This window comes from Taurulus bubalis (genome assembly GCF_910589615.1).
Source record: "Taurulus bubalis genome assembly, chromosome: 9".
NCBI classification, from domain to species: Eukaryota; Metazoa; Chordata; class Actinopteri; order Perciformes; family Cottidae; genus Taurulus; species Taurulus bubalis.
In genome coordinates, this window is record NC_136597.1 from 23,023,352 (window position 1) to 23,043,976 (window position 20,625).

The window sequence follows — 20,625 nt, forward strand, 5'->3', positions numbered from 1 at the left end:
TTGAGGAGCTTTGAGACCGTGGGAACTTTAGAGTGACGAGCTACCTGGTCTCAAGAAATGTAACAGCCACCTCAGTAATGATTGAAACTAACTATATAATATATATGTAACCAAAATCACCATCTTCTGAACAGACATTACACATTTAACAGTCCAGCACGAGATGGGAAATGTGGGCCATCACTTCAATATTTTAGAGGGAAACCTTGTTTTTATCTTTCTGTTTGTGTTTAATTTGTTCTCTCTTTTTTAAAATATCTAGTCGGACGTGAAAATTGAGAGAAAGACAACAAACAAATCGTGTGCATTAAAGAGGGAAGCGTCCCGTGCTTCTCTTACATCTAACTTCCTGTTTGTATTATGTTGCTCTGGATTGTGTTAAACTACGCTCAGCTACTGCAGGCGAAGCAGAAACAACCATTGGTGAGTGAAGACGCCATCATTATTACGCAGGGCTGCAAGTGAGCCTCAGGCTTTTGATTAAACTCTTTCTTTCATAAAAGATTGAATCATCTTGAGACCTTTATAGAGTGTAATCTCCTCATTTCCTCTGACTTGTATACCATCCGCCTGCCTGTCCACAACCTGCATCGTGTGCTTTGATCGTATACTCAGGTATCATCTCCACCAGGCGCCTGAATCCTCCCGTTTCCCTGGACTTTGCATGGAACGTTCCCGTCTCTCTGTCTGACCACCTTGTTGGTAAAACAAGGGGCAGCTCAGACCGCTGGGCAATCGGGCTCCAAAGACTAGCGAAGCAAAAGAGGTCAGACGGATGAACTGACCACAACGCTTCTGTGTCTGTTCCTTCCAATGACGTTGCCTCCACATGACGGGCCCTGAGGGGAAAGTCACATGAGGACAAGTGTTTCTCCTTTCTCACTTCTGTTTGAATTCATTTATTTGTTTATTTTGCAGGGACAATGCACACCAATCAACAGTAAAACTCTAAGTTTTCCAAAGAGGCCAGATTTTTCGATGGCAGCCTGAAATGACAAAATTTCCAATAACATAATGCAACTTAGATTCATCGATAGACAGACAGCAACATATCCGCAGTAGCGTAATTACAAAATTCATCCCGTCTCCCAATGCCCCTCCCTGAATTTAAAACCCACACCGAAGAATGAAAGCACTTAACGTCGCCTAGCCTCCGTGACTAGTCGACTCATGTAAATGTGCAGCCGTGGCATTAGTCCCGCTGGAGCGACAGGGCCCTGCTGGAAGCTTTTGGCCGTGTTTGCTCCAGTCGGCCTGGTCTTATCTCGCCGCACCACTCTGTCTTTAATCTTGTTTTCTTTTCGAGCTGCAGACACAAAGACGCGTGTCTCTCGGGAGCGTCTGGGGAAGAATCAGAGCAAGTGACACAGCGGGGAGTGTGAGGCGGGAGCATGATGGGATGTGGGGTTTTAAAAGCTTATTTTTAAAAGGGGCAGTTTAGGGCTTTTAAGAAGTGTGACTGAGTTCATCAGAGGCTCCTAACATGCACCAGTTGTTTTGTCTGTGAGATATCAGGAGCACAAGTGCAGAGGGCTTATTGTTGTATAGTTTCAATTCAATTCAATTCAGTTTATTTCGTATAGCCCAAAATTACAAATTATTCTCGGAGGGCTTTACAATCTGTACACATATGACATCCCTGTCCCAGGACCTCACATCGGATCAGGAAAAACTTCCCCAAAAAACCCTTTTACAGGGAAAAAAGGAAAAAACCTTCGGGAGAGCAACAGAGGAGGATCCCTCTCCCCGAATGGACAGCAATAGATGTCTTGTGTACAGAATGAATAACGTAACAGAGTTACAGCAAATTACATGAATATGACAGGCTATAGTCAGGCTGGTGGGATCAAGAGTTTTCTTAAATAAAATATGATTCTTTTGAATCTTCTATTGTGTTTGTTTAGGTGTTGCAGCCTGATCTATGCCTCAGGACATCAACACTTGTGTTCACACATCCAGAAACCTGTGAAGACGTCAGCCAGCCCAAGAAGAAGTTGACATCCGACCCACCCATCACCCCCCAGTTGTGTGTCACACAAGTTACCCTCTGCAGAGAGGTCATATTTTAACAATAAAATAGGATGAGGCTAATGCAGTGAACCTTGAACCACTCCCGACATCACAGTGTGATCAGATGAGCTCTGTTGTACTTGTGACCACACCCTGCTGTGATGTAGAGAGGTTCTACAGTCCCACTTCACATCACTGAGGCACAGGATGTATAAAAACCACAATGTCATCACCGTTTGTCAGAGAAAGCCCCTGGAAAAAAAGGAAAATCTTAATATTTAGATTTACCTTACAACTGGGGAAAACTCTATCTGCTGCTGAAGACCATGTGATTCGATCAAAAGCTCCAGAGCAGCTACTAAATGGACCTGAAGTTGACATTGTTTCGTCAACTTGTGTTTAGTGAAGAATGAAATCCTAACCTCCATATTTATTTGGTGTTTATTTATTCCACTGGTTGAGAACGGGTGAAGAAATATGACACTGTATCAACAAAAGGAGGCAAAGAAGAAGAATCTGATTCTTCAAACTTCTTTTTTTTAAGTGGTTTTATGGCAAAGGAAATGTTTGTTTGGCTTCTGGGAACACTGACCGTGAACTGGTCTGTTTCCTTTTCATCATATAATAATAATGAAAAAGAGGCTATGCGACTGTTCGTTCCGTGTTTTTATTGTTTCCTGTCATCGGACACGAATACTTAATCAATGCAACTGATGACTACATCCTACGTACACAGATGACACCGGGGTTGCAGTTATGGACGCTGAGATATCCAGCTACTGTACTGCAGACACAACACTCACGACAAATAACCAGATTACACAGACATTGCTATTGTTTGTGGAGACTACGCAGACCGACGCTGAGAGATAACACAGGATACTTTGCAAATGCGTTAGCGCGTGTTAGCATGACAGAGTGTTGTTGGGGTTTAACGTGTTGTTGTGGTCCAACTGTGGGCGTCTGTCTCGTCCTGATGAAGTTTTAGGGGCTTCACTCCCGAGCGTAAACCCGTGTGCACACTACGTCGTCCGCCCCGAAAGTCTGGAGGAAACAAAAGGATAATTGTGTTTTAGACACTTGATAAATGTTTATGGTTAAATGTTAAATGTTATGCACCTCCCGCTAGGACACATTCCTTGATGTGAAAACATACATGGCAATAAATGGTTCTCATTCTGATTTTGATTGAAGGTGAGCAGTATGGAAGAAAACAAGTAAAAGTAAAAGAAAAACAATTATGAGTCATAATTATTAGATAGAAAGTCAAAATTATGAGATAGAAAGTCGAGACTATGAGATAGAAGTTGAAATTATGAGATAGAAAGTCATAATTATGAGATAGAAAGTTGAAATTAAAAAATAGAAAGTCGAGATTATGAGACAGAAAGATGAAATTATGAGGTAGAAAATCAAAATTATTAGATAGAAAGTTGAAATTATGAGATAGAAAGTCATAATTATGAGATAGAAAGTTGAAATTAAAAAATAGAAAGTCGAGATTATGAGACAGAAAGATGAAATTATGAGGTAGAAAATCAAAATTATTAGATAGAAAGTTGAAATTATGAGATAGAAAGTCATAATTATGAGATAGAAAGTCGAGACTATGAGATAGAAGTTGAAATTATGAGATAGAAAGTCATAATTATGAGATAGAAAGTCGAAATTAAAAAATAGAAAGTCGAGATTATGAGACAGAAAGATGAAATTATGAGGTAGAAAATCAAAATTATTAGATAGAAAGTTGAAATTATGAGATAGAAAGTCATAATTATGAGATAGAAAGTCGAGACTATGAGATAGAAGTTGAAATTATGAGATAGAAAGTCATAATTATGAGATAGAAAGTCGAAATTAAAAAATAGAAAGTCAAGATTATGAGATAAAAAGATGAAATTATGAGGTAGAAAATCGAAATTATTAGATAGAAAGTCAAAATTATGAGATAGAAAGTTGAAATTATTAGATAGAAAGTCGAAATTATTAGATAGAAAGTCAAAATTATGAGATAGAAAGTTGAAAGTATTAGATAGAAAGTTGAAAGTATTAGACAGAAAGTCAAAATTATAAGATAAAAAGTTAAAAGTATTAGATAGAAAGTTGAAAGTATTAGACAGAAAGTCAAAATTATAAGATAGAAAGTTGAAAGTATTAGATAGAAAGTTGAAATTATTAGATAGAAAGTCAAAATTATGAGATAGAAAGTTGAAATTATGAGATAGAAAGTTGAAAGTATTCGACAGCCAGACGAAATTATTAGATAGAAAGTCAAAATTATGAGATAGAAAGTTGAAATTATGAGATAGAAAGTCATAATTATGAGATAGAAAGTCTTTCTTATCTCATAATTATGACTTTTTATCTCATAATCTTTTTCTTTTATTGACGGAAATAGGCTTTCATACTACAGACCTCACATCCGGCTGAAAGAAAATGTTGAAATTAGCTTCACATTTTAGCGGTTTGCTGTTTCAATTCAGATTTAAACCTTTAGACGTCGTATTAACTAGTTTGTTTCTAGCACACTGGACGTCGCACGGCTCTTACCTGTTCCCCTTTTTTGTAAAGACGTCTTTGAATTAAATTCTAAGACGTCTTGTTTCAAGACTGTTGGGTTATGACAGTAATGTAGGTCGTACTGCAAACAATTGATGACGAAACCAAAGGAAACGTCTTCACGACGGGTTCATGCGTCCCTCGGATGCACGAGCTCCACGCGCTCGAGTCCAACCCTCTGATGTGCCGTCATTTTTTCCCCTGTTTCCTTTCAGGCCGACGTAGCCGGAGAAAATCCACACGTCTTTGGCCTTAAAATGTTTTCAGACTAAACCAATTAAACGGATCATGCAAATCGTATGGAAATGTGTCCCACTTACAGTGTGAACTGCCACAGACAATCAGACCTCTGCCTTATGATCGCTAGTCCTCCTTTGAGTCTTGACGCCCTACAATGGTTGGGTTGTCTGTCTGGAGGCTTTTTTTGGGATACAAAGAGTTAAGATTCAGATTCAGACTTTGTTTTGGTTTTGCTTTGTCCAGTTGCTTGTCCCAAAATAAAAGGAGGTCGTCTGGGTGCAAAGAGAACTCGTGTCTCTTTTTCTAAAGAGAGGCTTCAAATCTTTCCAGGATTTTAATGATGCAGAATTTGCATTTTCTTAAGATTTCTACTCTAAAAGGCATGACAGTTTATGAGCAGGTGTTTTGGGTTATGATGCCATTTTCTTACGGATGACAAGATATTTAGTTGAATGGTTTGTTTGAACATCTATAGCAGAGTAGTTTATGAGATTTCATATTTGTACACAACAATCCAATCCCAGTCAAATATTGATTGATATTGACAGTTTAGAGGGCAACATATATACAATTCAAAAAGTCCATTTTCTTTTGTGTGTTATCTGATATGTATAATATCGACTATAGTTAGCTTCAGTACAAATCTTAACAAAATCAAATACAGTACAGCTGCTCTCTACAATGCCATGATTTGATATAGAAAGTGTGCATAATATAATATAAAGAAGTCTGCAGGGACTTAAAACACAAAGTATTCGACTGCAATCGACGCCCTTGAACATAATCCAGGCAGCAATTATATATGTTTGCCCCCAAAACCTAATTGGGAAACAATTTGGAGATATATAAACGTCATTTCGAGGAGACACTTTTCACTTCCCCAATCATTTCACTTTCTTTCCGCAGTTGTTGCTCACTGTCCTTCACGCTTACACAGACACTACCAAGCAGCTGTGGCACCAAAATTAGGCCAAGATCTACTTGTTAGTATGTCGTGGTAACAAATACAAGATGCATGTACTGAGAAGCGACCTCATACCGTCTGTAAACCGACTATGTGATGGAAGAATGTGTCTCCGTTTGGCTTTTTCGCTGTTAACACTGATCAGAAAATGTCCAAATCGAGACTCTACAAGCTGCACTGTAAACATGGGTCATCTGCAGGTTGTATGATGGTGTGACAGCAGGGAGGACGGGGGCGAGAAGAGCAGAGAAACACAGATGCTGTCACAACTCGGCCAGATCAATCTCCATTAGTGCATGAATGCTTCCGCTCCTCCAGGGCCGCCGGGACAAAGTGTCATGCGCTGCAACACATTCTGCTTTCATAACCCAAACATTAGAAAAGATTTAATATGTTCTGGCTCCTGGTAGAATAATGAGATGCTATTTTAAAGTCAAGATGATTAAGAAAGAAATGCATTTATAGCCCTTTTTAGAGCACCTATTGGGCTATATATTTATATATTTTCTTCCTGGAAAACAAAATATGATGTGTGCTTACGTCAACTATGAACATCATGAAATACATTAATCAATCTAAGCAACTTTTAGCGTTATGGAAGGTCCGTTAGCGCTAAACGCTAATCCCGCCCACTTGTTAGCCGTCCAATCAAATGCAAAGGATTTGATTTTAAACCCTCTTGTAAATGTGCACACCACTCAAATACTCCGTCTGCTTCTTCCCAGTACTTGCCCTTGAATATATAACTAATCAAACATGCCGTGATTCCAGCATCTGAACCTTCTGTTGCTTCAAGCTTTCGCCTTTCGGACGTTCATCTTGCAAAATACTCAAGGAACAACAGAGCAGAGCGTGGGAGCGTTGAGCGCTCGGAGAGGAAAAGCTGTTGAGTCCCTGAGAACTGTTGGTCCGGTCCATTGGTCTTGGACGGCTCCCCTGCACATCGTTCGAGGGGCTTTAGACCCATTGACTTCTGCCCATATTAATCTGGATAAATACAGGGGGTATTACTGCAATGTCAGCGTAGCAGCTCCTCTTGTTCTCCTTTCAGCGTCTCTCCGCAGGGTGGATGAAAGCTCGGCTCCTTGGGAAACGGCCTCTCTCATTTCCTATACGGAGGAATCTCCAGGGTGACTTCACACAATCCCTGCCTGGTTTCATGAACTATTTCTCAAACAGAGTACACTCGCTGCTCTAAAATCCCATCTTCATGCATGCACCTGATGTCGTTCGAGTCTCCATGAGAACAAGCCACGTGACAGACAACCCATACAGATTAGCTACCCATCAGATCTCTCTCTTTCTCTCTATACTGAGAATAACTGTCTGTCTTCTTGGACCAGCCTGAAATGAGAGTTGATTAATCACCTGAACTCCAGAGCCTTTGTCTTTGCAAATAATTACTTTCCCCGCCCCGTTCCTAAGCAGTAATCCATCAAGAAGCTTTCAGTGAGATGATAAGTCATTGGCGTGCGCTCACCAGTATGAGCTCATCGCCGTTCAGCTCTCGGGTCCAGTGGGTTTTGGGGCCGTCGCCGTCCACCAGAGTCTGCTTACAGTACAACTTGTTCTCCGACACCCAGGTGGCGAGGCTCTGCAGGGGGAGGAGCAACAAGGTGCGAAGGTCAGTGTGATGGTGTCAGTGAAGGTATGAACACATTAGCGAGGCGTATCCTTAAAGGGTCACTTAGGGCCAGGCTTCAGGCCAGCAGCACTGATGGGTGTGGTTAGAAATGAGCTCTGTTGCACCCAACAGTGATGTCACAGTACGGATCACCCTGGAGGGCATTTCTACACCACGGCATCGAGGTGAGAAGACGTGGAGAATTTAGAAGCTGAATTGACAGATATTTCCCTGAGGAGTTGGTGGAGACCAAATTAGAGCTAAAATAGAAAGAATATTAGATTTACATTCATCCGGTGGGGAAACACAGCACCAAATTGATTTGAATGTTGCTCCAGAACAGCAAAATAATCTGTGGATTTGTCACCTTTCACATACAAGAAATAATGTTATTCATTGTTGATATAAAAGTATTGATTATAGCAGATTTAACTACATTATAAAGTATTTTCTGGTTCTGCTCCATGCAAGTTCTCTGAAAAGTATTTAAGGACCTTAGCCTTGTTGATGTATAATATTTATATATATCATTTTTCGTAGTTTTACATAACTGACACAAATGGTCTCTGCCAGGTAAAGAAAACCCTCCCAGACGAGTGGAGGCTGTTATAGCAGCAGATTAATTCTCACGGTTCATGAGTGATATGTTCAATAATCATATATAATATCCATACATTTTTGGCCACATATTTCCCAGCCTTCTGTGAAATGACACCTGTCCCGTGCTAATTCATCCATGGCCAGCCCTCAATGAACAAAGCTATATAATACTTTCAAATCCTCTTAGCGCTTCGGTCGATCAGGGTCTCCATCTGCTAATTCTCTTCCATAATATTTCAAATGACTTCAACAGGATTAGTCAGACTTTGACAAATTTCTCCTGAAGTCACTGACTCAGAGAGCGAGGAATCCATAAGAGAGCAGGACCAAGGTGACCCTGTGGCGCTAATTTATATTAATGGAGAGGATTTATCATTTTCTTCATCTTAGGGTCTATTAAATGAGCTTTTATTTCACTACCTCATCTGTCAACTGACACAAAAGCTGTTCTGTTCAATGGTAACAAAATCCAGAGGCGTGGACTCGAGTCACATGACTTGGACTCACTAATTTGATGACGTTAGACTTGACCTGATGAAATCTAAAAACTAATTAAATATACTTGACATCCTTCCCCGAGCCCAAAGATGAAAAAAATATGTTGTATAAAAAGTGCATCATGCATCAATTTATTACAGTATTAAATTAAAACTATTCATTGCCAGCAAGCTATCATTTAATTCCCGAGATCCACTTAGTTTGAACCAATCCAGCAGCGTCCAATGAAGTTGCAAGACGCAGTACGCAATGTGACTTGTTTAGGACTTGAAACTGAAAGTTTAGGACTTGAGATTAGGCAATCTTGCTTGCAACTTGCAAACACAATGACTTGGTCCCAACTCTGCAAAATCCGCCCTCCAGTTTAAGTTTGTTTGATCAAAAAAAGCTACAGCCAGGAGAACTAGCATAGCTTAGCATAAAACTTGGTACACCTTTAAAACTCACAAAAGTAATCAGTTTGTGAGTTTTAAAGGTGTACCAAGTTTTATGCTAAGCTATGCTAATTCTCCTGGCTGTAGCTTCACATTTCATAGACAGATATAAGAGTTGTATCAATCTTTACCAATCTTCAAGTGAATATGCAGAATTCACAAAACATCAAACCATTACTTCAACGTCTGTTTTAGAGTTAAATGTCCCAATCAAGTCTTGACTAGTTCACTATTCACAAGTGTTGGCTTCGGTGTTGCTATCTCTGACTCTGATCATTTCCCCACACTGCTGATATTAGTTTTTCCTCTCAATAAAGCCCGCTGCATTTCCCTTTTCAACGTAGCATCTTAAGCTAGCGATCCCGCTCCCAAAGCCTGGAACTGATCAAAGCTGCGGTTGAACTCAACTAAAGTGAAATCTGGACCGGCCGATAATGAGACACCATCAGGTTTTTCAAGCATGTTCTTGCATATTTGTATTGTTGCTCATAGACAATTTCTTTTGGGCAATTTGTACATGTCTTGTATCACATGAAGCACCTCTGCCCACTGTTGATCATCAGCCTCTGTTTCTCAGAGCCGAACGTTAATCACCATATCAAAGGTGAGGAAAGCCGTCATGGATCCCTGCAGGCCGTCCACAGGCTTTGCCAAGCTGAATAACAGCGGGGCCTTTCTCCAGCTTTTTTTTTTTATCCTAATAAAGCCAGAACCCAGAGAGTCGATTAGCCACGGCTCCATTTCAAACTTAGCATCCGTCTCAGCCTCTGACTCGGATGGATTTTCTCTCATTCTCCCTGTTGCACATTAAGTCACAGACAAATTCTCACACATCGTCTTTCTCTTCCAAGTAACACACCAGAGCTTGTGCACACACATTTGAGACCAAGACAAATTCATCCTGCATTTGTTATATTGTGTGTTTTTTTACCATGTCTTGTTTGTTTTTTTCTTTAGCTTTTTAGGCTACTTATCGGAACATCTGCTGCCTTTGGCTTTAGTTCAGACTTCCCATTGATACAAACTGTGTCTGTAAAAGCAAGGAGAACATCTCATTTCCTGCTGGGTTTACAGAGCCTAAAATAACACGTTCACTCCCTCTTGGACTCATACCTGCTTTATCACATTATCTCTCTCACGTCAGTGTTTGCTCTTCATCAAATCAACTCATAATTCACCAATTGACAAATAGGTCTGAGTGGTGAAGACTGAAACTACTTAACACAAAGTGCAACAAAACTGACAGTAAAGAACTCCATTAAAAAAGTCACAACTTCTGGAATCATAGGTTTCTGGAAGAAGCTATGGTCATATTTAGTCAGTCCACTTCTTGTAAAATTACTTATGTATTTTGTTCCCTTAAAGAGAAGGCTTAATGGGACTTTCTGGGGCATCCTTACTAGATGGATGTCTCAGCTTATTGCACTTTTTCCCCCCCATGGTGACTCTAACCAGACGTCTTCTCCTTCTTTTCCCATATGTTGGTTTTCTTGCTCAATCAAAGCAAACTATATTTTCCAAACACACTTGACCGCAGTCACGGGTGCGACCGAATCAACCCGGATTATAACTTTAAATGTCACACAGACTTGTGCCTGAGGAGCAAACCGAATGACACATATTCCTTCAGCCTTGAGAGTAAAGAGACACAGATTCGATAAATGGGGTTGCAAATCCAAAACTCAATATTTTGCCTTCATTGTTTGCCGGAATCATTCCAAAGTAATCAATCTTCCCACTCGCTTCTCGTCCAACAGATTTTTTGTTATTTTCCTGTCATTCGCCTGCAGGCCTGTTCCTGCCTCTCCATGCTAAATGACACTCTGTCAAAAGCAGAGAAATCATGATCGCTCGAGTCTCAGCCACCCTCTCCGGGAAATACAACACAAACCCATTTTAATCCGTTTACTCCGAACCTCTCCGAGGCTGCAGCTCACATATTGCCGTCACCATAAAATGATCTGTCAGGAGTCAAACGTCCATTATTTGGAAATAATCACGGCGTCTTATACTTGCACTTGGTGTCAGTATGTGATGAAACTCTTCCATGGTTGCTACATCTGTTTCTTGAGTCAAATATTTTTCATTATTTCTGATCCTTAACATCTCCACTCTCCATTTTAGCCCAACGGCCGGTGACTGTCTCTGTTGCTGCACCACAAAGCAGCAAAACCTCAAGTTTGTCTTCCACCTGAGCGCCTCCATCCATCAGAGCAGAAACACACCCGCCTCTATCTGGCCTCCACTCTGGTGTCTGTTTCTCTGTTGTCTCTGAGACTGACAGGAAGTCTCGTATCACAGTCTCCTCCTGGAAGAGAGAGGAGGCCGTCTGATCCCACAGATTAACCGGATCTTTTTAACCGTGTGGCGGTGTTAATCTGCTCTTCGCCAGCCACAGATCAGCGTGTAATCCCTTTAACCACAGGGGCAGCCGGCCTCAGCCAAAACCCACTTATGGTTCTCCCGCCGACTCCACCTGAGAACCAGCCAACACCCCAACACCCCTCCCCTCCCTCGGCCCTCCGGGCACATGTGCCAGTGTCAGCGGGCGCTGCCTCCTGCAGGTTTAGCTCCACTCGTGCAAATAGTCGCTACACAAGAACACGATGTGCTCGTTGCTGAGAGACACCTCCTCGATTTCCGCTTGATGAAATGAGAAAAAGACGTAGAAATATAAATACAAATATTCAGTACAGTCAAAATGTTTCCCATTGGCTCTGAAATCCAGCGCGGGGTGTTTGCCAAACTCTTCGTCTTTTATTGAGAATAGCTTGTAGCCTGTTGCTGTGTGAAAACAGCATAAAACTCATCATGAAAAAGCATCGGGCTGAAAGACGCTTTCATTTATTTTAGCAACTTTGTCAGGGGCTGGAAGGACAAACTTGTTTATTAGTTCGGAAATAGGTTTCAGGTGTGATGCGGAGGATACAGAGAATATAATCGAAAAACTACATACTGTCCCTAAAATTGGATATTCATATATATAAATACTCACCAAATATGGATGCAGTCAACTTCAAGCTTGGACAATAGCCTAAAGTGGCTTTAAAGGTGCTTACCGTATAACTGAGAACATATGTATTGACTCTCAACGGCTCTCAACATGGCGCTGGCTTGCAGCTAACAGTGCTGACATCGCTAACAGTGCAAACAGCTGTAACAGGGGAACTGCCCATTGTTCCTATGGCTCGTTATTCTGAAACCCTAATTCTCTGAAGAAATAGTCCCATTGAAACCGAAAACCCTTTTGTCGGACAGATTGTTATCCTGGAAAGAAATGACACACTCTCCATGCAACAAAACAAAAACACACTGCAAATCATTATTATTATTAACAGAGGACCTTTAACTCCAGTGTGCTGCAGAACAGACTAAACCATGAAAAACATGCCACCGTCTTAATGCCTTCTGTGAGGCTGGTGCTCAACCCCAAACAAGTGGATGTGTGATGACAACTCGACTCGAGGCGCAATGTGGCGAAAATCCACCCTGAGAGCTGTCTGGCCCTGCCCAGTACCCAGCATGCCTCAGGGCACAGACAGACGACGCCACACTGTCTCCTGGAATCGGAAATAGGTCACGTCTGCAACACGTCGTTACTGTAAGATAAAAGGCAAAGACCACAATGTATTTTTCAGACTTTGGCCGTTTTGCAAACATGATATGATGCAACTTTGCATCTTAATGTAATGGCTGCAGGGCATCAATTCAGCCTTAATGTATTCTGCACTGCTCAAACCCGATGTGGTTATACCAGAAAATACCGACCTCTGCTTGTCAGGCTTTTGGCTGAATTCTGTTGAATTATTGTCAAGCATGCACGCAATTACGCATTTTCCCCCTTTTCCATGTGCAATATGTCCACAAGCATTAATATCACTGCTTTCTGTCGCCAAAGCATTCTTCAGGATGGTGTTTGTGTGGTCAGAGCAGCAGCATAGAGACGCTGTCTCGAGCTCAAGGACACTTCAGCGCTTTAAAAACGTTTTTTTTAGCTTTACTTCAAACTCTTCAATTAGCCTACATATACATCACATTTACAGTATTTATTTGGGATTGGAAAGAAGTAAGGCTTTTCTAAAAATGCATCCGTCGTCCAGATTTAAAGCAAAATGAAATGTCCACCACACGAAACTTGAGGATCCCATTGTAAAAAAATATGTAAATATCTACGTTTTCACTAAATTTGTCTTTAATTGATATATATATTTATTTTATAAGAGTTTTTAAGTTTTTAGAGACCAGCATTAATGCTGATATGAATATTTAAGGAAGGCTGAAGGCGAAGGATTGCTTTTTGCCGAGCAGAGAAGTCGGGTTTTCAGACATATGACTAATCTTGTCCATAAAACCCCAAAAGCTACAGAAACTTGGCGAGTTGTCCTGTGACTGTCAATAACTCCTCATCCTGCATGTGTTAGTTATGCAATTCTCCTCTGCAGCCGGTTCTTTATGAAAAGTTTCTACACACAGATGGACGAGCATATTGCAGCACATACTTATTTCAAACTTCTAAATTTCTAAATGGTATTATATCCACCTGTAGATTATATGGCATCTAGAATACTTGCAGAGCTTTTAATAACTACTTTTAAATGTGAAAATTATGGTTCATAAAAGATCAAAATCCATACCTGATTGAAAAAAAAATCATATACATTTTCCAATTTTAAAAATATTTTATAACCAATTAAACATGCAGTTTACATTTATATCCATTTAGATAATCCCAGGATAATGACACTGTAATACCTGTAAGACTGTTTTTGACTTTTTTTCTGTTTAAATTGTTGACCCATAGTATGCATGAATAACCTTTCAATATGCCATTCAATAACCGGTAGCACTTTATAATAACTACACACTATTTTAGCATTAGTAAAGCATGACTAAACACTTAATTCGTCATTTATAAAGCATTGTTCCAACATGAACACTCACTAGGAACTCATTATGCAATTCATAAACACAGTTATGTTTTATTCTTGATTAATAAACTTGACTATTTTGCATTTCATAATTGGGTTTTCATACTTTATAAATGATGGATTCCACATTTTTGTAAATTAAGTAATATATATTACTTAAAAAGCTAATTAATGAAACACATAATAGTCAAGCTTATTAATCAAGAATAAAACATGTATAACTGTGTTCATGAATTGCATACTAATGAGTTACTAATGAGTGTTCATGTTGGAACAATGCTTTATAAATGATGAATTAAGTGTTTATTCATGCTTTACTAATGCTAAATAGTGTGTAGGCCGATAAAGAGACGTCAGCCTCCGGACCATGAATGCAAAATGTCTCGTTAACTAAAGCGACTCAGTGGCGTCTCGTCTCTAACTCCATCAGCTTTGGAGCTCTGACTTCCGACATCGCGTGGGTGCGATTAGATTGACGACGCAGCTCACATGGAGCGGCTTTAGAAGTTGAGGTTTTAGATATCAAGATGACTTTTTTTTTTTTTTAAAGCTCAGTGAAAACATATGTTTGATTTGAAAAATCATAAGAGAGAATACTTTTATGCTTTGACACAAATTATAAACACACTGGGAATGTGATGGTACATAATCAGGCTCAACAATCGAGCCGCCTCATCCATTGATCTTATTATACAACCGACATATTTATTACACAGATGACTCAAAGGCCTCGGTGTTGGAAACATATCAGATGTCTCTAAAGAAACCACTTTTCTCATGTTACATACAACAGAGAACAGCATCTGTGTCAGTGCTTGAATATCTTTTTCACTTTTGTGTTTATGATTTGCTGACTACTGCAAGTATTTTAGCAGAATTTGTAATGAGTTCCAAGGATTTAGAAAACCTTGATGTTCCTGAAAGAAATAAAGAAAATCCAAGAATAAACTTCTCAAAACCTTTTGGAGCTCTGACTGTTCATCGGGATGTGAGAAAGTACCTCAGGGCCTGAAGAGGTTCAGAGGAACTCAACCACCCCGACTCGAGCTGCCCTTAATCCAGCTGCACGGACGTGAGGACGATGCCAATGGATGAAACTTTCACGGTATTAATTTTTCATTCAACCTACTTCAACAATGGCATGCAAGGTAGCTTTGAAGACCTTCAATACACACACACACACACACACACACGGAGAGAATACCAAATGATGTGAAACACTGGAGATGATGTGATTACAAGTCATGTTTGCTAATGCAGAAACTGATTTAATCACTTTAACATTATTTAAATGTTGAGGTGAAACAAAGGTGCTTATATTTCATGGTGAATACTAGTTGTGAATGATTCAGAGCTTCTCTGGAACTGTTTACACACACACACACACACACACACACACACACACACACTGGCTTGTGTTTCCGACCTTTTACCCCTAACGACAACCACCTAAACCGCAATCTTTAGCTTAATAAAAAACCTAAGTCCTAACTCTTAGAATTTAACAGTTAAACTTGTAGGAGACAGTTTTTTTTTCATCAGATGGGAGTTGACTGTGAAAAGATTTCTGTCTCTGAAATATGTTTAATACAACACACACACATACACACACACACACACACACACTTTTTTGTCACATTGCATTAACTTGAGTCAACGGAGACTTACCTTAACTTCAACCATAACCTAAACTAACATGACCATGATGCATGTCCCTACAATGCCATTTAATAATACTTGATCAAACTATAATGCTAACACGCTAATGACTGTGACATCAACCGTTTGCAGTAGTAGAAATGTTTCACAGAAGAACTTTTCATATTTCTTTACCTTGCACTTTCGCCCATCCACGGTCTCCTCGTCATATTCTTCACCGACCTGGAAGTTGATCTCGGTGGTGCGCACAGTGGTGGAGGTTTTGATGTAGAACTTGTCCCCGTCCTGACGGATCTCCACGTGGGGGTTGGAGGCCGCTGCCACAGCGACCTTCCTCAGCATGGTGTTCACTCCTGGCCGGATCAACCCGAGTCAGAGCAGAGAGAAAACATTCTTAATTCTTAACATTCTTAATCAGTATGGATCAATAAATAATATGCTGACTTTTGTGTCACTTTGCAAATTATTTAGGTCTGCATTGCAGTTGAAAATGAGCCAAACAGACTTTATTGTCATTAATTACAATAATATGCATTATGTTATTTCCCTACTTTTAGAAATGTTGTTTCACGATTGTTCTAACTGATCCGCTGACACAGTAAAGATATAGTTTTGTGTCCAGTAGAGGCAAAACCTTTAAAGGAGCGTCTACTATACAGGTCATAGATTGCTTAATAATACCCCATAACATATGACATATGAAGAAGAAAGGCAAGGTTCTGTAAAGTTGAGACATGCAAGAGAAAATGTTCAAAAGCGCCTGCTAGGAATATGTTTTTTTTTGTTCCAACAAAATCAAATGCAGGCTACATTTGTGTCTGACAAGAAATAGAGCGAAGGGGCTTGGTTTTGTTCTGTCGGTGCTAAAATGCTCATAGAAGCATCTTCCTGAATGTTCTGTCCCCTCGACCCCCCGACCAGATTTAGACCTCTTCAGGCCCTCATGCCAGCTTCTATCAGACTCCAGACCTTAAATATAGAGGCGCATGCTGGCTGCACGTCTCCTTGTATTTCTGTGTAGTGAACAGGAACGTCTCTCAGTTCTAAATTCTAACCAAGAATGACAAGAAATGTGAACGTTGCATTGTAACAAAACACAATAAATGATTTTGGCTCTGACAGAAACCTCGACTCAAATCTTTGGAATTTGGACACAGATGTCTGCGTGAGAGATAAATTCACGCCCAGAAGAAAAACAGTGAGCTCTTGAGGATGTCGGGTCAGCGCTGACTCGCCTCTTAAGTCTGGTAGCTACACGAGTGTTGGTCCGGCTTGTGGCTCCGAGAGCTCCTCCTCACCCCAAAACCTCTGTGGTGTTGCTTGGTCAACTCCCCGGCATAAAAACATATTAATGTGACAGCTTACACTCGACCCAACCCATGAGCTGAAGGATCACGCCATGTGTTGTTATAACATTAAATATGTATGAGCATCAGTGAGCCAGGGAGTTTAACATCTCACGTGTTCTCAAAAAATGTCATTCGCTTACATTTTTGATCACAGAAGTTGATGTATGACCAAATAATTGGCAAAAGGACAATGACCTTCAGTTTTTCCATCACTATTATTCCAAGAAGCCAAAAGTAAGGAGTTTAATCTTCCAGAAACCTGAGAAGTGAAGATAATTTCCTCAGACGCTCCAGCAGTTTGTATTTAATTTGCAGTCCCCATTGAATCAGGAAAGTCTTTTTTTAAATCCATACTTTGGTTCAGTAGTAAAATTGTACATGAAGTGTGCACTATTTCTCCGCTCTTTGATCAAATGGAGACACACATGCCTGCTCTCAATTAGCGAACCATGAGTCTGATCAGCTCGTACAGCTCTGTTCACTCAGCTCGCTGGTTGTAACAATCCCCTCCAACTGCAGGGGAACCTCAGAGTCAACACATCATTATGAAGATGCTGATGGAAAGTGGCGGCCTCACAGCACTGGAATCCACTGGAGTCGCCCATCGCAGCTCCCCGTGGACCGAGACCGGACGAGGGATCCGCTCCAGCAGACGTGGTTCAATGTGGTCATGAGCGGATGAGGGGCCACGCACAGTTTCCTTATGTTTTAGGATAGTTTTTGAGGGCTTCCTCAAAGATTTTGGGGTTTTAAAGAGAACTTTGGATTAAAGGATGAGGCTGACATTAATCTATTTTTTTCATATTGGCAACAAATCCCATGAAAATCAGCATTGCTGTAGTCTCAATACTTACCCAGTCCGTGATTTCTCTACTATCCCCAAAGCCCATCTATTCCCTGGAAATATAAATCTTTAATAACAAGTTACAAATACCAACTTTCGCGCTGAGCGCTGTAGTTTTTTAGACAATGTAACTCAAACAGGGTAATAAGTGCATTTTCTGGGGATTATTTTCAGCTGCGGCTTCATACACATTTGGTATTTACAGCAGCAAGACAGTGTATTTGTGGTTGATTTAAAATACACTACAGTGTGCAGGTTCATACAGTGGACACATATCACCTATAATGCAACTTGTTTATGTGTTTTTATTAGTTTTTGGACAAATATGGGCAAAATAATCGAAGCTGCAGTCCACCAGGCTTCGGCTACAAAGGCAATACTTTTTAGGAAATAAACATTGGATTTGTTGTCAAGTTGAATATCACCTGCCCTATACTTTTAACTATGAAACAAATGGTGTCTGCAGGTCGGGGTTAACCCTAACCCAAAAAGAAAAGTCTTTTAAAGCTAAATATTTACTCAGATGCTCAAGCAATCTTCTGTTAATTCTAGACTGTTAATTCTTTCAGCTTTAAGGCACAACCCTTCACTTCTCAACTGAACTTTCCCAGATTGTGCTAAAACAGGAATCGTCCAAAAAAGAAAAAGTTCTGTGAGAGGTGTGGAAAGCGTCTCCTTGTACTCTCAGTCTGCCTCCAGATTTCTATGCATGATTCTAAAGACCCGGCCTTTTGATGTGACGCGTCCCGTCTGTTTCTGCAGTCCCAGGCGTGACGAAGCGCCGCCACACAATTGAATGACCCAGTTAAACTGCTTCCAAATCTAAACCATCACAATCATCGTTAAAGACTAAAAAAGGGTGAAAAGGGATGAAAAAAGATAGGACACAAGAGGAAAGCACCGGCCTCCAGAGACCTGCCCTGGCATTGCTAATGCATGCCCTACTTAAACGCTAAACATGAATAATCTTCTGCCCCCTCCTCTCTTCATGTAACAATACCACGTCTGTTTAGGCTGGAATTCAGCATCCAGTGTTTCATATCTCCTGTAAAAAAAAAAAAAAAAAGCCGAGGGATTTCCCTTCAGCAGCATCTCTGCGTTCTTTTCCCAGGGAGCTCCCTCCAACAATACGACGTTATGCTGGAAGTCATGTGTGCCTTTCTCCAAGAACAAGAAAAGCCTTTCTCTAAGGACGTGATGGATAGTCGACCTCATGCAGGGATGTAGCGCTGGCGAATGGACCGGGGGGGGGGAGAAAGAGAGAGGGAGAGGGAGAGAAAAGAGACGGGAGAGGGCTTACCCAAGGCTTTGAGAAGTTCATCGAAATTCTCACTCTTCTTCATCTTCCAGGTGCCGGCAAAGTTAGGCATGGCTGCTTGAGGCTGAGTCCGAAAAAGGGGGATGCTTCTCTCTGTCCTCTTCCCTCTGTCTCTCTTTGACTCTTTCTCGCCCTCCTCCTCCTTCCCTGTGCTCCTGTCTCCTCTGCTCTGGGCTCTGCCAAGTGTTTCTGCTATTTATTCGGTTTTCTTCACACTCTCCTGCTCCGTCTGTGGGTCCCAGTGTGTCTCGAGCTCCTTTATAGCTACTGTCTTCAATGGGAGTCAGCGGAGGTCCCTCCCACTGAGCTCCGTCCCGTTAACTCGGTCGAGCGAGGCTGACGCGTCTGCGTCCTCCGGGTCACAACGACTCGATGCTTCCTCTGAGACGTGTTTTGGGGAAGGTGATTCAAAGAGCTTCTTTTTTTTTAGGAGAAGAAGGAGCTTGATTTTTTTTTTTTTTAATCAAAGCATTATGTTCCAGGGAAGGAAGTTTGTGAAACTTTGATAACTTTAATCCACTTTAATCCAACTTGTATAAGTATATCCTCCTTCAAGCTATTTAAATGTGATTAAGATATTAAATGTCAAACTATTATATAATTGTATTTTTACTGTTTCAAGTGCTTCTGCCGGTTGTTGACTAACTAACTGATAGGATATATTTTATTCATCCCCAAGGGGACATTTGGTTGTGGCAGCAAACAGAATTAGATATGAGAAGTTTAAGAAAACTAAACAATAAAAGTGCAAAAATGCAAAGTATATGAAGTGTGTGAATAAAGATAGTATATAGAGTGAAAGCGGTGTTGATGATTCAATTGGATAATATACATAATGGCAATATATTTAAGCATTCAGTAAATGTTATTTTCCTCAAATAAATCCAGAACCACAAAATATAGATCAAAGAGTTGCTTTATTGCACCAAAAATAAATAATCTAGATGTTCCCTTGTTGATCCCTCTCAGACATTAACAGGGAAATGTTTATGTATTACACACACATTGCATTGTATTGTATAAATTATTATTATTATTATTTAACGTGTTATCATTTGGGGGCTTTCTGCAGTAAAGATCCGATTCAAAGTCTTGAAGTTGTTGGTTCTCTGCCGTTACTCTTTGTTCTGCATTGTTGACTAAAATGGTGCAACATATTACATATACTGTTTTTATTAAATTAGCCTCAAACCAATCCTGCAACACAAACATGGATCAAAGAGATGCTTTGTTGAACTGATAATGAATCATCTGGATGTTTTTGTTGTTGATTCACCCCTCAGGCTTTAAAAAAGGAAGCATGTCTTCATTATGCATTGTTTTGTATTAATTATGCATTAGTTTGATTTATTATGTCAAATAGAACATGAGGTGCCCTGGAGCAAGTATTTCACCCTCAACCCATCGCAGGTGAGCTGGAGACCAAAAGGTGAAGTTTATGATATTACGTATTACTAATAATCTGATTGTTTTTCTTCATAAATAAATAGATTCATGCATACGTACATATGTCAGATTAATGCTGAATACAAATAATAAGTTGAGTTGGACATTGACAGTTATCAGTGATATACAGTAACTATGTTGTATTAAACACT

General features: G+C 40.3%; 1 protein-coding gene across 1 annotated transcript; it reads right to left on the minus strand.

The window, feature by feature from the left end:
- Nucleotides 1-2,672: 2,672 nt before the first annotated feature.
- On the minus strand, nt 2,673-19,080 carry crabp1a (cellular retinoic acid binding protein 1a). The gene is made up of 4 exons (XM_079223909.1): nt 19,010-19,080; nt 15,691-15,869; nt 7,254-7,367; nt 2,673-3,054 (listed from the first exon to the last, which is right to left on the minus strand). Exons 1-4 carry the CDS (start codon nt 19,077-19,079, stop codon nt 3,004-3,006), a joined length of 414 nt encoding a protein of 137 aa, XP_079080035.1. The 5' UTR covers nt 19,080; the 3' UTR covers nt 2,673-3,003.
- Nucleotides 19,081-20,625: the final 1,545 nt, after the last annotated feature.

What these genes read in the sequence shown, in the direction of transcription:
- crabp1a (XM_079223909.1), bottom strand. Translation starts at nt 19,079, where the DNA reads ATGCCTAACTTTGCCGGCACCTGGAAGATGAAGAAGAGTGAGAATTTC. An exon ending in TGAACTTCTCAAAGCCTTGG is followed by an intron (nt 15,870 to 19,009) that starts GTAAGCCCTCTC and finishes TGATCCGGCCAG; the next exon opens with GAGTGAACACCATGCTGAGG. An exon ending in ACGGCGATGAGCTCATACTG is followed by an intron (nt 3,055 to 7,253) that starts GTGAGCGCACGC and finishes TGTTTCCTCCAG; the next exon opens with ACTTTCGGGGCGGACGACGT.